Source organism: Vulpes vulpes, chromosome 4, assembly GCF_048418805.1.
Source record: "Vulpes vulpes isolate BD-2025 chromosome 4, VulVul3, whole genome shotgun sequence".
NCBI lineage: Eukaryota > Metazoa > Chordata > Mammalia > Carnivora > Canidae > Vulpes > Vulpes vulpes.
The window spans coordinates 125064150-125081365 of NC_132783.1; the positions used below are offsets into that span (position 1 = coordinate 125064150).

General features: G+C 37.3%; 1 protein-coding gene across 13 annotated transcripts in view; it reads right to left on the reverse strand.

Annotated features, from left to right (window-relative positions):
• NNT (nicotinamide nucleotide transhydrogenase) overlaps window positions 1-17216 on the reverse strand; it is a 119745-nt gene that overhangs the window by 32036 nt on the left and 70493 nt on the right. For all 13 annotated transcript variants that reach the window (XM_072756952.1, XM_072756953.1, XM_026016999.2 and 10 more), the window contains 6 exons: window positions 16406-16516; window positions 15278-15423; window positions 13875-14070; window positions 11163-11396; window positions 9593-9753; window positions 7079-7258 (listed from right to left, as the gene is read on the reverse strand). In XM_072756952.1, the coding sequence (XP_072613053.1) occupies window positions 7079-7258; window positions 9593-9753; window positions 11163-11396; window positions 13875-14070; window positions 15278-15423; window positions 16406-16516 (1028 nt within the window). The remainder of the gene's footprint in view (window positions 1-7078; window positions 7259-9592; window positions 9754-11162; window positions 11397-13874; window positions 14071-15277; window positions 15424-16405; window positions 16517-17216) is intronic.

Genomic DNA, 17216 nt, shown 5'->3' on the forward strand with positions numbered 1-17216 from the left:
AAAGTTAGTTTTAAAAAAAACTTTAAAAAATAATTTAATGGAAAATGACCAATAACATTAAGAAATGAATGAAAAATTCCAATCCATTACTACTGTCTGTGTACTGATTAAGCAAGTTCTACCTCCATAATTACATGTATTTCACCAGAGTAAAAGAGAATGGTATCTATGAGAAATTTTATAAGGTGACTACAGATCCCTCAGGTGAATCTTGCTACCAGCTACAAGCTGTCAAGAGGCAAAGAGAAGGAATTAGAGAGCGATCCACAGCATTTAGAAGTCTGCTGCCCTCTGTCGTCAAGAAAAAGAGAAATGTGAAGTTGATAAGGTCTTATTTTCCAATTCAACTACATACAGCTCCCAGAAGCTGTAACAGAAGCGACTGAGTTCTTTATCAGGCTCCTAAAATATTTACTTCCAAAAGGGCAGATGAGTAAGTTGAGACACTGTTTCATTAAAATTCATACCCGTCCTTTTAACTGGAAAAACAATTGGGGGGAAAAAATAAGAATAAGGGATGCTCATTTACAATCATCCAACAATGTGCCACACAAATGCAATAATTGAAAAATGTGACAATAGCCGCACTGGTGTCTAGAACAGTTCATCTGTAGACCTCTGGAGCTGTGGGGGTAAAAGACAAGACAAGAAGCTAGATGGAGGCAGCCCCGGTGGCGCAGCGGTTTAGTGCCGCCTGCAGCCTGGGGCATGATCCTGGAGACCCTGGATCGAGTCCCACATCAGGCTCTCTGCATGGAGCCTGCTTCTCCTTCTGCCTGTCTCTGTGCCTCTCATTCTCTCTCTGTGTCTCTATGAATAAATAAATAAAATCTTAAAAAAAAAAAGAAGCTAGATGGTTTGAGCAATCAAGTGCTTTTAAGAATTCAAATCACTGTACCTAAACAAAGCAGACATTTTTACATGATAATTGGATTTCTCACTTCAGAAAAAAATTTCAAAAATTATTAAATCCTCTTTTAAGAGCTATAATAAACATATCATTGATCCATTGTTTATACCATGGAAAAGATATGTGTCAATCTATTATTTAAAAAAAAAAAAGACACTGCTTTATTATTAAAGAACAAAAGCACCTGGAGGTTTTCAATGATAAGTAACATGTTGGGAGGAAAAAACTCATGACCATTCATCCAAAGACGGCCAGCCTGCTACCATTATGGAGACATGGACACACACTTGCTGAAGTGGACAGAGGTAGAGGCAGGGAGGAAAAAGAAGCAGAGAAGATGAACAAAGAGCCATACTTGATTAAAGGTAGCGTATCAATAACATAAAGATGATGGATCAAAATGCTGTCAGAATTTTTTAAATTGTTCTTTTGACTTAAACTTATTTCTCAGACATAGCATTCATATTTTACAGAACCTAAACGCTAGTAAATTTGTCTAAGATTATTACATACAAAATAAGTATCTTTTTTTAAGATTTTATTTATTTTTATTCATGAGAGACACACAGAGAGAGAGAGAGAGAGAGAGGCAGAGACACAGGCAGAGGGAGAAGCAGGCTCCATGCAGGGAGCCCAACGTGGGACTAGATCCTGGGTCTCCAGGATCAGGCCCTGGGCTGAAGGCGGTGCTAAACTGCCGAGCCACCCGGGCTGCCCCAAAATAAGTATCTTTAGAATACCTTTACACATTTATGAACAGATAAGAGGATCAAAGAAAAACAAATAATGCTTTTAATTAGGTACACAGTCCCAATCTGACATGAAGATTTAAATTCTTTTTTTAAAAAAGATTTTATTTATTCATGAGAGACACAGAGAGAGAGAGAGAGAGAGAGAGAGAGAGAGAGAGAGAGAGAGAGGCAGAGACACAGGCAGAGGGAGAAGCAGGCTCCATGCAGGGAGCCCAACATGAGACTGGATCCCAGGTCTCCAGGATCAGGCCCGGGGCTGAAGGCAGCACTAAACCACTGAGCCACCCGGGCTGCCCAAGATTAAAATTCTTAACCCAATATCCTATACTTAAAACCCAAGTTTTACAGAAAATCCAAATAGCAATACCTGAGACTTCCAAACACTCAATATTTGTTGATTTTGACAAATCCTTTTAGTTTTGAATTAGAAGATTCTGAAATTAAATTACTAGAAATATGTTCTACCAAATGTTTGCCTTAAAAACTAATTAAAAGGACTATTTCAGACAGTGACATATTTCTGTCATAGATAACTTCTTTTAAAAAAGTCAAACACACAAAGCGGCTACATCACACAGTCCTGTAAAAGGATAGATGACAGAGCAACATGATGTAGAGGGGCAGATATACAAAGATATGACCACTTTATTCCAACTTGGCTTAAAAGGAACCATGCTACACAAAACTACAGATTCAAAGCGGCACTGGCCCCCTCCAATGTTTATAGCAGCATTATTCATAATAGCCAAACTATGGAAAGTGCCCAAATGTTCATCAACAGATGAATGGATAAAGTTATGGTACATATACATAATGGAATACTACTCAACCATCAAAAAGAATGAAATCTTGCCATTTGCAACAACATAGATGGAGCTGGAAAGTATAGTGCTAAAGGAAGTAAGTCAGAGAAAGACAAATACCATATGATTTCACTCATACATGGAATTTAAGAAACAAAACATGAACACAGGGGAAGGCAAGAAAAAAAGAGAATGAGGTGCAAACCATAACAGACTCATAACTGTAAAGAACAAACAGGTTTCATGGAGGAAGGTGGGCAGGGGATGGACTAGATGGGAGACGGGGACTAAGGAGGGCACTTACAATGAGCACTGGGTTTTGTATATAAGTGATGAATCACTAAACTCTACTCCTGAAACCAATATTACACTGTATGTTAACTAACTAGAATTTAAATAAAAACTTTTAAATAAATAAATAAAAATAAAAGGAACCATTCTCTCCCTGTAAAACTGAATGGAGAAGAAAAGAATTTTTGAGAACATTTAATTAATGTTTACCCACTATCTAATGGCATTTTTGGGAGAAAAAAAGGGAACCACACAGTAGTTTAACAATCAAAGTCAACTTGTTGAACACATATCCACAATTATATCACCATTAAGCTGATTCCATGTGGTCTCTTAAAAATGAAATTATTTTTCATCTCTGAATTTACCATTGCAACATCATATTTTCAACAAATGTTTAGGGTTTATTTAGATCTTTGTTCTGTTCTTCTTCTTTTTTTTTTTTTTTTTTTTGCTTGCTTAAGTGATTAATGAGACTATCCTGTGACCACTGATCCACAGATTGAGGAGTTCCCAGCTTCCAAGACAAAGTATTCACAACACTGTCCAAGACTGTTCCTTTTAAGTTATTAAGCCCAATAATGAAAATTGTATGCTACATTAAAGAGAGCCTTAATTCACATAATTCCTAGCAAACTCTAAGAAAAAAAAAATCTGAAAACAAAGGAAAGCTCATAAAATAGACAAAACCAAAGCAATAATAATATATACTCCATTTACTATCATCTCTCATTTCAATGCTTTGTGGGTGCTGAAAAATTGACTGCAAAGCAAAAAAAAATTATTTTTGGTTTGGCTTTGATCCACTTCATTCTGTTCTATTTTCATTTGGAAACAAGTAACAAACTGCAAAAATTTGGTCTGAAAATGCTGTTCCATTTTTGCAAGGCCTCTATTTCCCAGGCAATTTGGACACTATCTCAAGTAAATGGACTGTAAAATCATGAAGAGGTTAATGCCTGTAAGACATCTGGACATCAAGTGAATTATTCATTTGAGTTGGTTGCCTGGACACTATCAACATTTTTTGGTTTAATATTGAATATTGTATAACCAAACATGTGGCTCAGAAGACACCCAAAAGAATTCTTTGTCAGAACAAAAATTCAATTTTAGGGATTATGAATTAGCCACTCAGGGAGCATTCCACTGCCTCTCACATAATAAAACCACTCTGTTCTGGTTTGGATTTGCATGTTTCCCCAATAAGTAATAAAATAACAAAGTTAAACACACTAGTAATAATAACAAGATATTGATATATGGTAGTACATTTGTTACCATAACCCATCCAGAGAGGATTCCAAAATATGAAATGAGCAAACAAATAAAATATTCATCTAATGTTCACTTAGCAATTATTATATTCATATGAGTGGGCCAGGTGCTCAGTCAGCCTCCATAAACACAAAGGCAAGTAATCAACGGGATCTTAAAGTACCTTCCTTGACAAATTGAGTTTAAGTGAAAAAATAAAAATAAATAAAAACATAACATAAAAAATACATACCTTCCTGTAAAATGAGAATATTTCCTACTCCCAGAATTAGTGTGGGATTAAATGAACTAATATTTGTAAAGCGCCGAGCGTTAATGCCTACAGCATGTTCATGCCTACTACTATGCCCAATTACAAGCAGCTGTTTTATTTCTACTATTATTATGAACCACTCTGAACTGCTAAAACACCAGCCCTGAAGAAACAATTTCTTGTAATAAACAAGCACAAGCCAAGAATCAATGAAGATTAATGTGAAAAGTCAGAAATCAGGACAATTTAGAAGGAAAGAAAATTTCTATCTTCAAAATTGAAAAATACAGTAAGCTTGTTTTTGTTGTTCCTTTTTTGTTCTGTAATAAGATGTAGGAACAGAAAATATACAGTAAAACAAGCATCCCAGACACCGCTGGTGAGAGCCTAGCCTGGAGAGTCCTTTGCAGAATTCAGTTCATCGATATGGACAGCCAACAAAAAGCTCTTAGTCCCTTTGGCCAAGTAATTGTACTTATAAAAATGTTACCTAAGGAAATAATCAAAATGTAAAAGGAGGTACGCTGAAGAAAAAAAAGTACCAGTGAGATAATTAAGCAACGCAGAATGTATCTGAACATATTCTTATGAAAAAGACCAGAATTAGAATATTAAATTTTAAAAGTTAAGTGGTAATGGCATTACAAATGATTTATCCTTTTCTCTTTCTTCCAAATTTCCCCACATTAAACATCTTTTCTTTTGGCAATTGAATTTTTTTTTTTGAAAATTAAAGTTTCAACTGTCTTTGAATCTAAATTAATACAGGTTGCTATTATAAACAGAGCGTCTGAACCAGAGTGACCCTTATGGTCACAGGCAGCTATAAAAAGATATTATAGACTACAGGAATACAAAGTATCTATGGTATGCTGCCAGGAAATGGCATGCCTGAGGTGGTAGAAACAGAAAGAAAAAAAAAATACAGAAAACATATATAAGAAATATGAAAGAAAAAATATGAGAAAGATGATATAGTTACAGAGGTGCACAGAGGAAAAAGTATCTTCAACAAGTGCCTCTTACTACCTTATTCTAATTACTGTCATAGAACTGCTACTGTAAGTTTCTGTAGTTGCTATAACCAATAATAACAAAAGAAATAAGATGAAGAAAGGGAGGGGAAGGAAATAAAAAACCCACAAATCTGGAATATACTACTGACACATTTAAGAACCTAAGTAAAACCATTTAGGAAAAAAACAAAGAAGGCACCATGATGACACTCTGAGAACTAGACACAGGTCCTCCTCACCTCTCCCCCATATCAGAATGCCACTGGCTTTGGTAAAATTCAAATCCTCCCATTTAATTTTAAAATCCAAGTTCTGACCAACCACAAGTTTAAGTAATAATGAAAATCTGCTGCCGCCTGCTGGTCATTCAAATTCACCAAATGAAGCAAAGCCAAACTAAGGGTTAAAGGTTCATTTTTTAGATGCTAAGTGAAGCCAGTCAGTCAGAAAAAGAGAAATACCATATGATCCCATTCACATGTGGAATTTCAGTACCAAAACAAACAAAGGAAAAAAAGATGACACAAACCAAGAAAAAGACCCTTAATTACAGAGAACCAGCTGATGGTTACCTGAGGGGAGGTGGGCAGGGGGGTGGGGGAAATAGGTGATGGGCACTTATGATGAGCACTAAGTAATGTACAGAATTTTATAGAGATTTTATAGAGATATAGGTCTATAATATAGAATCACTATATTATACACCCCAACAAGTAGAACACTGTATGTCAACTATACTGTAATGAAAACAAAAAAATTGGGACGCCTGGGTGGCTCAGCGATTGAGTGCCTGCTTTTGGCTCAGGGCGTGATCCCAGGGTCCGGGATCAAGTCCCACATCGGCCTTCCTGAGAGGAGCCTGCTTCTCCCTCTGCCTATGTTTCTGCCTCTCTCTGTGTCTTCTCATGAATAAATAAATAAAATCTTAAAAAAAAAAAAAGAAAAGAAAAAAATGGTATCTATCATTTGAAAAAGTTTCCTAGTCAAACCTTTAATCATTTGCAAGATATCTTCTTCTTGCCATCCAGAAGAGAATTAGAAACAAAAAGAAAGCTAGGAAATATTTGTTTTCTTAATTTTCTTTTCTTTTTTAAAAAAGAGCATGCTGACCCCAAAACTTCAAGAGAGGGACCCTCACAGATGACCAGTGGGAGTGTAAATTGGAGCAAGTTCTCGGGAAAGAACACGGTAATAAGTAGAAAGAGCTGATAAAAATGAACATACTTCTTTCACTTCAAGGAATCGATCCGAAGACAAAAATCAGAAGTGCCAAAGATGTACTTATGTACAAAGAAAAATTAAAAATCCAAACATCATAAAAAGTATCACATTAGAGAAATATTAAGTAAATTTTATATATCCATATGATGGATTCATATGAAGTCCCTTAAAATAGTATTTAAAAAGCATTTTGAACAAGAAAATGACAAGAATATAGTAAGATTAAAAGAATAAAATGTAAAACAATATACAGTATAATCAGACAAGTAAATACACAGATGTGTAATACAAAAAGAAACAGAAAGAAAGAAACCAAAATCTGTAGTGCCTATCTCCAGACGGAGGGAGGCAGGTTTTTTATCCTTGTATTTAACTTTCCTGATTATCTACACTCGGGTACTTAAAAAGCCATCTTGAAAATGTATTCAAATGAAACACTGAGATTTCTACTGAAGAAAAAGTAAGAACTGACATAGTCGTTTTTACTGCAAATAAAATAAACATCCTTCTTTTCAGAACACCATTTCCTCTTTGTTCCAACACCTGTTTCTTACCACACACATGATGTAGGACAGGATGGCACCCGAGGAGCCTATGAGCGCCCCAACGATGGTCAGCAGGTTGTTGTTAAGCAGGAAGCCCTCGGCACACAGAGCCCAGCCTGAGTAACTGTTCAGCACAGTGATGACCACGGGCATGTCGGCACCCCCAATGGCAGCTGTTAAAGTCACACCCTAGGATGAAATCCAAAGCAGAAATCAAAATTAATAAATTAAAAATAAAACTTCTGAAACTAGACATCTTGGATCTTAACCATTCTGGTTTTCCAACTAATATATTTACCTTGAAGCTCCACTGCTGGTAATGACGAAGTGCCTCCTAGCTGATCAAGTCTCCCACAGATATAACAGGTGTAAACACTGAACCACTCCCCCTGCCACCCCCAGGAATGGCCCTAAATCCCTAAGAGGCAGTGATGAAAAGCAGACAGAAACTAGAGAGGGGTCTGGGCTCAAAAAAAAAGTAACAGCACTGAGCAAATCTCCCAGTTTTTATGGTGTTAACCTAAGGCAGGCCCCTGGTGCTGCCAAAAGAAACAGCTAAAATAGAAATATAAGCCCATAGCTTTGCTATTTGAAGATCCAAGAGTAGGATTTAGGGTTACTACCACAGTTGGAAAGTGAGAAGAGAAACTGCCGAGGAGCAGGCTATGGAGAAGGAGCCCCAAAATCTATGTATGAACTCTGCTCAAATTTCTGGCTCTTTAACTATGCATATGTGGGCAGACTCCGAGCAATCTTCTTAAGGATAAATAATAGATTTCAGCTGCCCCCACCATAAGGGCACCAGATTTAAAATCTGAATGCAGCCAAGTTAGCTGCCTACAAAAAAAAATAAATAAAAAATAATGATCAAAATTCTTTGGAGGAATACAACAGAATCGAAAGTCTCTCTAGTGCAACCCCAAATCAATAAACATGGTGCAACCCTAAACACAAACATAGAATGATGGGGAGAAAGACTTTTGCTTTTTATTCCACATACATACTTTGAGTTTAAGATGTGAATGTATTCATGTGCCTCTTAAGTCAAAAGCAGTTAAAATAATCCACAACATATTTTATCTTACTCATTCTCATATAAGCATAAAGTACCTTTAAATATCAAATTCACCTCTTCTCAAAAATAGTAATTCTTAAAGTTTTACGTTCCTATGCTGTTGGTTTTGAGACTTTTTTTTAATCTCTTCTGCTTTATTGGATAAAAAAATGCCAAAATCATTTTTTTCATTTAAAATAAAAATCAGTGCAATACAAGTCAGAAAAACATTGTACTGTCAGTATTCATAAAAAGAATTTTAAGTTACTTTTCAGACTTCTTTTTTCTTTAAGTAGGCTCCATGCTCAGGATGGAGCCCAACACGAGGCTTGAACTTACAACCCTGAGATGTAATGAAGCTGAGATCAAGAATCAGATACTTACCTGACTGAGCCACCCAGGCACCCCTACTTTTCAGTTTTTTAAAGTTTCTCTGTCAAAATCAGGCCTCTCAGGATTACATAAAAATAAGTATTATGTTTAACACTGTAAATCTTGAATCAAGCAGCCATCATGTGTTTGATAAGCAATTACTGTATGTCTAATTTTGTGCTAAGCACTATAAATTGTTTTATAAACCTAAAACATAAACCTTGTCTACAATGTAGACTCCAGACTAGACAAACATGAAGGCATCAGTGAATATCAGAGTTGTTCTGCAAAGGAATAATACACTGATATGATAAAATGCTACACTGTAGCATATAGACAACTGAGAATACTGTATGTATCAAATTACTAAATGCAAAAATTAGAGAGGGAGAAGAGGACCAAACCTATCATGAAGGGCTTTGCTGAACTCCCCCACTGAACTCTCAGGGTTTATTAACTGCATCTCACTTTATGTAATTCTTTAACTTGGTAACATAGCTTCCAATAAATGTGAGCACAGCTAATGGGCAGGGAGTATCTTACGCTTATTGCATAAAACCCAAAGTACTATTTTGCGGGCCTTGTCACAATAAGTAGGCACCTAGGGACGCCCGGGTATCTCAGCGGTTGAGCGTCTGCCTTCAGCTCAGGTTGTGATCCCGGAGTCCTGGGATCAAGTCCCACATTGGGCTCCCCTTGAGGAACCTGCTTCTCCCTCTGCCTATGTTTCTGCCTCTCTCTCTCTCTCTCTGTCTCTCACTAATAAATAAAATCTTTAAAATAAATAAATAAATAGGCACCTAATGAACAGAACTGAAACACTTGGCTTTTTAAAATTCCTATTCACCAACACCAGTGAAAAGACCCAGAGCAAAAATATGTCACACAACAACTTTGAAAGGAACCATTAAGTGGAGAGAAACAGTGATTTTCCTCTTACCCTTTTCTGTATTTTCCAGATCCTAAAAAGAACATGTAACATCATTTCAAAACATGTTTATTCCATCAAGGGTCTTGAAGAGAGAGAAATAAGATTAGACCATAATCTAACAACATACTGCCAGTGCCTGAGTGCTTTCCACTCCTAAATTTCTTACCATGACAGCAGAGAGAGCTGACACAGAGCCCAGACAGGTAATGCCGGTGGTAAAGCTAGGGTCCATCATGAATGGGATTATTCCACCCACACTAGCAGCCAGCAGGCCTGCATTAAGTGCGTGCCTTCCAGGAAGCAGGAGCGGGGCGGATTTCAGGATACCTAGGACCGTGCACAAGTCAGTCAGAACCTAGCACATGTCATTAAACCATCCTCCCTCCCCCGTTCACATACACACACACACACACACACACTCTCTCTCTCTCTCTCTCTCTCTCTCTTAAATGCATGTCATTTAATCCTAAAATACCAAACTTTAATATAAGAATTTTTAAAAAAGGTCCTGAAACATAAAAGCAAAGTAGGGCTCTTACATATAACAAATATTAACAGAAGTCGGAAAAGAATGGCTCAGCTTAACTGTTCTTTACTTTGATCACACAACAATTTCTTTACTCTTTGTCACAGAATCTTTAAAAATTGTTTTTTTCCTGTATGACCAACACAGAAGTTAAGTGTGGTTTCATTTAAAACTTCAAAAGAGAGTCCTAGTCCATTAACATTTCTGATTCTATCAACTGAGCCCAAGGGAGAAGAGCCCTGGTTTGCTAGTTGTTCTTAAAAACAAAGCATGAGACAAGAGCATTGTAAGCTTTCAAGCATTGTAAGCTTGAAGTTCTTTGGTGATCCTTAAGTTTCATGGAAGTTCTCTATTTAATCTTAATGGCTTGATTACTGAGAGGCAGGACCAGATTTTTTAATATCACAAGCCAGTTTCTCTACAGACTCACTTACTCATGAAAACGAAAGAAATGGCCTCTGTGAGGTCAGGGGGTTTTTTCCCTACTTTTATTTTCATGGCTGACCTTGGCAGTAGCAAGTCTGCCATGCTAGAGCCATGAAATGATTATGTTTTCAAACTAAGTACCACAGAGCGATCTCACAAACTGACCCAACAAGCTTCTCCGTATTCTGGAAAACATATAAAGTTCATTTCTGCGAACTCCACACAGGCATCTCTGACTAAGGATTATGAAGACGTAGTTTTGCTCATATGTTACCAAATGTCAACTAGTCCCTCTACATAAATTTCTGTGCACTTATTTCCTCCACTAGCTGCCTGCAGAAGAAATGGCTTCACAGCTCTGTGAGATTCTTAAGCACCAATAAAGGGAAGCAATCTTGACGTGGAGGAGTTATGTATTTCTGAATGCTACACAAATTCTTCACGTAGCAGGTTCTGGAGTGAACAATTTTTTTCCATTAATGCAAATCTCTGTGAATGTTTCACTTATCTTGAATCTGTTTTACAATAATGAAGCCATAAAGTTTTGATGCAAAACATTCATTATGAACTATAACATCTCTATTAAAAGGAAAGCTGGGAGAATGAGAAGCAGGCAATCAATTGAGGCTCAAAAGATCTTATTTGCTTTGTAGTTTTTGCTGTTGCTTTCAAAGAGCACTCAGCACATGTAAGATAGCACAGAAGCCATCTTCTGACATTGAAATGGGCCCGGAAGCCCCCTACACAACAGCTATTTACCTCTCTGTCACGCTGAATCACTTACCCTGCAGCTTTCCATAGGCAACAAGAGAGCCACTGAATGTGACACCACCGATGTAAGTACCGAGGTAGGCCACGATCTTGGTGAGATTTGCTGCTGAGTCCACAGCAAAATGTGGATATTCTACAATGTACTCAGCAATGCAAGTAAGCACAGCTGCCAAGCCCACTAAACTGTGGAAAGCAGCAACTAATTGAGGTAAATCAGAAATCTGGATCCGTTTGGCAATTGTCAATCCTGTTGGGAAATGAAGGTCAAAGAGAAATTAAAACTCAACAGATCTTTAAGAAGCAACTACAATAAAGACTACACCTGAATAGTATATTCATTAATAAAAAAGATGGAAATCTTGCCATTTGTAACAGTACTAATGAACCTTAAGGTAACACTAGGTGAAAAAAAGAGAAATACCATATGATCTCACTTATAGGTGAAATCTAAAAATTAAAAAAAAAAAAAGAAAACGGGGCATGTGGATGTCTCAGTCAGGTTTCAGCTCAGACCATGATCTTGGGATTGTGGGAGGGGAAAAAAAAAAAATCGATGCTCAGCGGGGAGTCTGCTTCTCCCTTTCCTTCTGCTCCTCCCCCTGCTCACTGGCTTGCTTGCTCTCTCTCAAATAAATAAATAAAATCTTAAAAAAAAAAAAAAAAACTCCTAGATACAAAAAACAGACTGGTGGTGGCCAGAGACAGGGGATGGGAGGTGGGCAAAATAGGTGAAGCTCTCAGTTACAAAAGAAGCCATAGGGATATAATGTACAGTAGAGTGACTATAATTAGTAATACTGTATCGCCTATTTAAAGTTGCTAAGAGTCTATCCTAAAAGTTTTCATCATAAGAAAAAAAATTCTACAACTATGTATGGTGACAGATGTTTACTAGGCTTACTGTGATCCTTTTGCAATATATACAAATACAGAATCATTATTTTCTACATCTGAAACTAATATGATATTATGCCAATTATACCTCAATTTTAGTTGTTTATTTTTAGAGAGAGAGAACCCAAGTTTGCGGGAAGGGGAAAGGTGGGGGAGAGAGAATCCCAAGCCAGCTTCACGCTCAGCTCCAACTCAGGGCCTGATCATGACCTGTGCTGAAATCAAGAGCCAGACGCTTAACCAACTGAGCCACCCAGGGACCTCAATTATATCTCAATTGAAAAAAAAAAAAGACCACGTTTAAGGGTTTCCATCCTTGTCACTAGTAATTATCTGCTTCCTACTATGGGCTAAGTATTCTCTTACAGGGACTACACAGAAGTTTAAGGACACTGGCTATGCATACCCTTTCAAAACAGCAGGTTTTTTCAACACACCTAAACACAGTCCAACTCCAAATGTCAAACACTAGCAGATGTTTCTTCTATCACAACCTGCAAATATTCCCCTGACATTTCTTCAGATTACTTGAGGCTCCAATCAAACCCTTACATTCTCCCCACTGTATGAATAACCCAAGCTCTCTTCTCCACAAGCCACCACCTGTTCCCTGAGCACATAAGAAACAGCTGGAATATGAAGAAGGCCTGGGTTTTCAGGTGGGTGGGTGGAAGCCAAGTCCCAAGGCAAAAAAATGCAAATGCCTGGGTAGTAAATGTCCAAATGAGGAGACTGTGAAAGAGCTGCATGGCTCTAAGTAGGTGATATAGGAGGAGTGCGCCTCAGAATATTTCCTAAGATCCTGTCTAAAGGTTTTCCTGCCATGAACCTACAGTACAAACATTCCCCTTCCAGTTTCTGTCCAGGGACTATCAAGAAAGGGCAAAAAGCTTCCCTGGGGAAGTATAAAATGAGGCCTAAAGATACTGTCATACTGGTGAATATACAACCACCAGGTCCTCGGGATAAAAACATATGCATGTATAAGTATGTATATGAGTTTTTAATGATACAAAGTAGCACATAATTTTCAAATAATAAAATATATGATACTCTTTATTATAAACTCCATGTTGCCAATTGACTTTCACAGAACCGTACTTGTTGACTTTTGCCAAACTCTTGTATCTGTCACCAACCCAATGTTTGCAACTGATGAAATGAGTGTAGTTCCTACGGGAATGCTGGCTGATATTTTTGTTTGCATTAACAAGACAAAAGTGAAACAAGATAGATGTGAGAACTTCACTCATTGTCAACAATGTGAGCAACAGCTTGAATCTGATAACAGTTTTCAAATACTGGAAGAATATCTGCTCAATATTTTGTAATAGGCACAATGTAATGGCTCCAGACACAGCACACTTTTAAGTTTAAGCTGCATTATTAATATTTTCTCCATCACTTTCTTAGGTCTGGACAATGAACAAAACAAGAAATGAAACCCAGATTTGTAGCATTTGTTGATTTCCATGGTAAAAATGCAACTACCATGGTCAACTTCAAGCTACCAACGTTAGTTACGTCATTAAATACAGAGTTGGGAAGACATAGACATAAGCCCACCTTTACAAAGTATTTCTAAAAACATAATGTAGGTAATCTCAAAAGCACAGAAAATAGAATCTAACAAATTAAAAAGTTATGAATAATATCATTAACTGTATCTAGCATAATTATTTTGGTGAAGAATCAGAGTTGGTAGAGTCCTCATTAAAATACACCCATTTTGAAACATTTAACACTGAGTAACCGTACCAACCATGTCAAAAGAGTGAGCTAAAAAATGGGTATGCGTTCACATGAGAGCAGAATCCCACCAAGTGCTTACCAATGGTCCCGCCCAAAGCCATTGCTCCAGACATCTGAGCTAACAATTCTGGGGATGGTTTTAGGCCTCCAAGGGTGGCTGCCAGGCCTCCAGCCACCCCAATCATGCCCAACGCATTGCCAAGACGAGCTGTTCCCTGGGTGGAAAGGCCGGCCAGGGCACCAACACAGCACAGGCCTGAGCCCAGATACATGATCTTTTTAAATGAAAGGGAAGAGAAAAGAGAGAGAAAGACTATCAAAACTTTTAGTCTATTAGTGAACGGAGGACTTCTCTTGAGAAAACATGATTTCCTAAGAACAATTTTAAATTCGGACTATAATAGAGGGACCAGTATGACTTCTTTGAAAACTTCAATATATTTTCCTATCCATTAGGACTATTAACAAATCAAATATCTTAAATTTGCACTTGCAATTTATGTATATTGGTTTCTTCCAGCTTTGATAGCATGCATAAACGCATATAAAAGCACCTACATTTAAACAGAGTTATCATGGGATCTAGAGCTGACCAAACACTGTAAAGGAGCCACCCCTGATGCTGTAAATGTCAGGGACTGTGCCATATACTTCACTGATGTTATAAGTCAGTCCCAGGAGACTCACAGAGGTTGAAAGAATCATCATGCTTATTTTACAAAAGAGAAAACCAAAGTTTAAAAAGGTTACATAATTCTTCCAAGGCCAAAGATCAGAGAATAGCCAACATGGGATTCAGACATGGGTCTCTATCATCTACCTCTCCAACTCTTCTCAAAAAAGATCTTTAAAAGATTTTTTCAAAAAAAAAAAAAAAGATTTTTTTCATGCAACAAGAAATGTTGGAAACAGCAGAAACCAAGGGAGACATGATTCTTCTGCTGTCAGAGCAGTTGCATTCTCGTGATAGTCACTGAAAAGTTCAACTTGATTATTTCCACTTTTCTATATAATATTCATTTTTGCACTGTCTTTTTTAAATGAACCGACACAATATCTGATTACAAGAGATGATGTACTGAATGTGTGGGGGAAGAAAGTAATAAGTAAGTAGGAAAACGACTAATAGTATTTAGCAGAAAAATTTCAAATTTTGTTACTTATTATTTCACTGCATGCCTACAACAATCCAGCCAGGTACGTAAAGAGGATACTAATAACCTTCTTGCCCTTTTTACATGTTGAAAAATTGAGAAACCAACAGGTAAACCCATGCTAGCACATTCAGTTAGCAAACAAATCTGTTTCTAGAATCCAGGGTCCTGGTTCTTAGAGGACAGGCATGCTCTATTTGACCAAGATGTTTCTAGAATTATTATTGTATTTGCTTGATAGAGCCTGAATTTTGGTAATGATCATGTTAAATCTAGTTGGAAAGAAAACACAGTGACAAAAATTTAAATTCTCAAAACAGCCTCTTACTTGTTCAATGTTATAACCACTGTAGAGGGCAGCTAAATATCCTCCAACAAAGGTACTAGCAGGGAGCAGATACAGGTAATTGTATTCTGGGGGATCCGTGGGACGCTTGAACATATCCAGCATTCTCTGGGTCACCAGAAAGCCACCTTATCAAAGTAAATATAAAACAGAAAAGAGGTATTTTGATCAGCATGACTTTTAAACAGGTATATTCTATTTTAGGCATATCTTTATCACCTAGGGATAAATATATTAAGTAACAGTTTAGGACCTCAAAATTAAAACTTATTCTATTACTCAAGCCAGTTTCATCGAATGCGAGAACCCTATATTCAGGAAGAAAACTTGCAATCAGAATCCAAAACCAACGATTTCTGCATGACTACAAGTAAATCGGCATTCAAACAGCTTGGGAATGCAAAAAATCAAAGGCTAGTATTTTTTTCTAATAGGTTATTCCATTTGTTAAACCTACAGTAAGTGATAAAAGGGAAAAAATGCCATATCAACAGGCACCAGATTTCTTGGACACATTAAGTAATTTTTAGCTACAAAATAGCATTGAAAAGTTTACATAAGTGATGTGCTAGGCTTTCAGTTTTCATGGACTAGGATAAGGCAAAAAGCTAAAATTTTATCTAAAAGCATACTCATTTACAGATGTTATGGTGATAACTACAAGTTAACTTAATTCAAAACTATGCATTCAATAACTTTCCAGTTAACTTGTAGCAAGACAATCATTTTGCTTGTTTATTTTGGGGCATTAGGAAAGGAGGTGTTCTTTTATCAAACAGTTTCTATAAATTACAAATGGGCAAAATAATTTTTCTTCACAGAGAGCATTTATGGTCTGGGTGAAACAATTTTTAAAGGCATGATAAAATTCTCAAAATCCAAATGTCTAAAAAAGTCCGTATGTCTATTCTATATGAACTTATATTTGCTTCTCATGTCTTCATTAAAAATAGCACTCAGGGGGCACCTAACAAGCTCAGTAGGATGGGCATGTGAATTTTAATCTCAGGGTCGTGAATTCGAGCCCTACACTGGGTATAGAGCTTACTTAAATAAATATTTTTTTAAAAAATAGTACCCTGGGTTCTTTTACCACCATTGCCAGTGTACCTGCAATGTTGACTGAGGAAATAAATGTAGCAAGAGCAGCAAGGCCCTGAGAAGTTGTGGAAGGATACAAATGTCCTCCCATCAGTGCCAGTCCACCAACTGCAGTCAGCCCTAGGAAGAAAGAATCAAGGTGGTGAATAATAGAGATGAGGCCACATTAAATGTCACAACTATAGGATCTCACGTGTATAGACACAAAGGAGAAAGTTCTCAAGCGCTTTTTTTTTTTTTTTTTTTTTTTTTTTTTGTTCTCAAGCGCTAATGTCACTGAAGTACTACTGTGGTCAAAGAGTTAACAAAACCTTTTCTCCTTTTGCATAAAAATTTGGCCTTCTGCTAACTTTCTAGCCCTGTTTCCCCTGATAAAGATATAAATCAATTATGTTATTAGAGAAGAACTAAAAGGGGACTGCTGGTGGATAAACTGCTTCTGCACTCGAAGGAACTCTAAGTATATGATGGTGAAGCCATAACTTGGAGCTTTCCCAAGTACAGTGCCATTGGAATTAGCCATGGTCCCCTCGGAGACCCTGGAAGCTGTGCGAGTGAGGCTTCCAAGCTAGGGCAGGTCCCACACCTGCCTACTGTGAGTCTCCTGCCTCAGATCTGAGCATTCCTGGGGGCCTAAGAGACTAGCTCCCGAGCAGCTGTAGGGACCATTGCATGGACCACTATGAAGACTCATGCCAAAAAGAAACATCTGACGCTATGCTACCCTGGCTGTCCAGCTGCGTTTTCCATTCCTATGCTTCACAGTGAATCTGATGACAGGTATGGCCTCCTGCAGACTTGCTAGGCTGAATGTTTAGAT